Here is a 1,119-nt window from a genome sequence, read left to right as displayed (position 1 = left end):
TTAAAACAATAATTATTTTTCAATTTTATCAATTCCTTTATCGCGACATATTTACTTTACTTGAAAAAATTGACAATTTTTCAGATTTAAAGGCTTTCGAAAGAAGATTGACAGAGGTTATAAACTGCCTTCAACCTCCAACGATAAGATGGAGAGGTAAATAAATAAATAAATAATAATAATAACATTAGTTGAAATATTTTTCATTCGTTCAAAATACTTACATTTGAATATTTATAATAAAAACTTTCAGTTGTTCTGTTAGTTGTTAGTATCTGCACTGCTGTAGGAGCTTGGTACTGGCTAACAGATCCAGCACTGTCAAGCATATCATTTCCTCAATCTTTATGGAGTCATTTATTTTTTACAGTATCAAGTTCAACATTAGGTATGTTTCCATAATCACTGAAAAAAAAAAAAAAAAAAAAAAAAACATCATTAAACTCAATCATTGAAATATAACATAGAAAGTAAAAAATTTTTTTTTTTTTTAGTTTTATTATTTTTATTCGGAATTCATAAAAGAGTCATGGCGCCATCGATAATTGCCAGCAGAACTAGAGTTGTTTTAAGCGATTTCAACATGTCTTGCGATGAAACTGGAAAATTAATATTAAAACCTAGACCAACAGTTACATGATTTGTATAAAATAAAAAATAATTTATAAAATATCTTTTTTTTTTTTTTCCCCCCCCCCCCCCCCCCCCCTTTCTTGTTTACATCATAATCACAATCTTTAAATTATTTAATTAATTCTTTTTTTTTAAAAAATAAAAATTTTCTATCGATCAATTAGAGCCATTTTATTTAAATATTATCTTTTGTATAAATGTAAAATTATGTATTTAATAATAAATAAAAAAATATGTTAAATAATTCATTTAGTTTAAATGACGTAAATATAAATAATAATAATAATAAAAAATTATGTAAATTATATTAATTAAATTTATGTACATAAGAATTTAAATTTTTCCGATGAGAAAAAAAAATAAAAATACAGTACAAAAAAAATTAATTTTTTAAAAAAAGTCAATTTTAATTAGTTAAAATAATAATAATAATAAAAATAATAATAATAATAATAATAATAATAATGATAATAAAAAATTTTTGTT

The 1,119-nt window shown here is 21.4% G+C and overlaps 1 protein-coding gene across 1 annotated transcript; it reads left to right on the top strand.

The window, feature by feature from the left end:
* Positions 1-2: 2 nt before the first annotated feature.
* On the top strand, positions 3-640 carry Phum_PHUM566700 (uncharacterized protein; the record flags this gene model as incomplete). The annotated part of the gene is made up of 3 exons (XM_002432008.1): positions 3-156; positions 254-388; positions 495-640. Coding segments are annotated over 3 exons (435 nt in total), but the record flags the coding sequence as incomplete, so codon positions are not given.
* Between the last annotated feature and the right edge of the window lie 479 nt (positions 641-1,119).

The sequence above is a fragment of the Pediculus humanus genome, genomic scaffold (genome assembly GCF_000006295.1).
Source record: "Pediculus humanus corporis 1103172108299 genomic scaffold, whole genome shotgun sequence".
Classification (NCBI taxonomy): Eukaryota; Metazoa; Arthropoda; class Insecta; order Psocodea; family Pediculidae; genus Pediculus; species Pediculus humanus.
The sequence above is the reverse complement of the archived record's forward strand: the minus strand, read 5'-3'. Positions and strand labels throughout refer to the sequence as shown.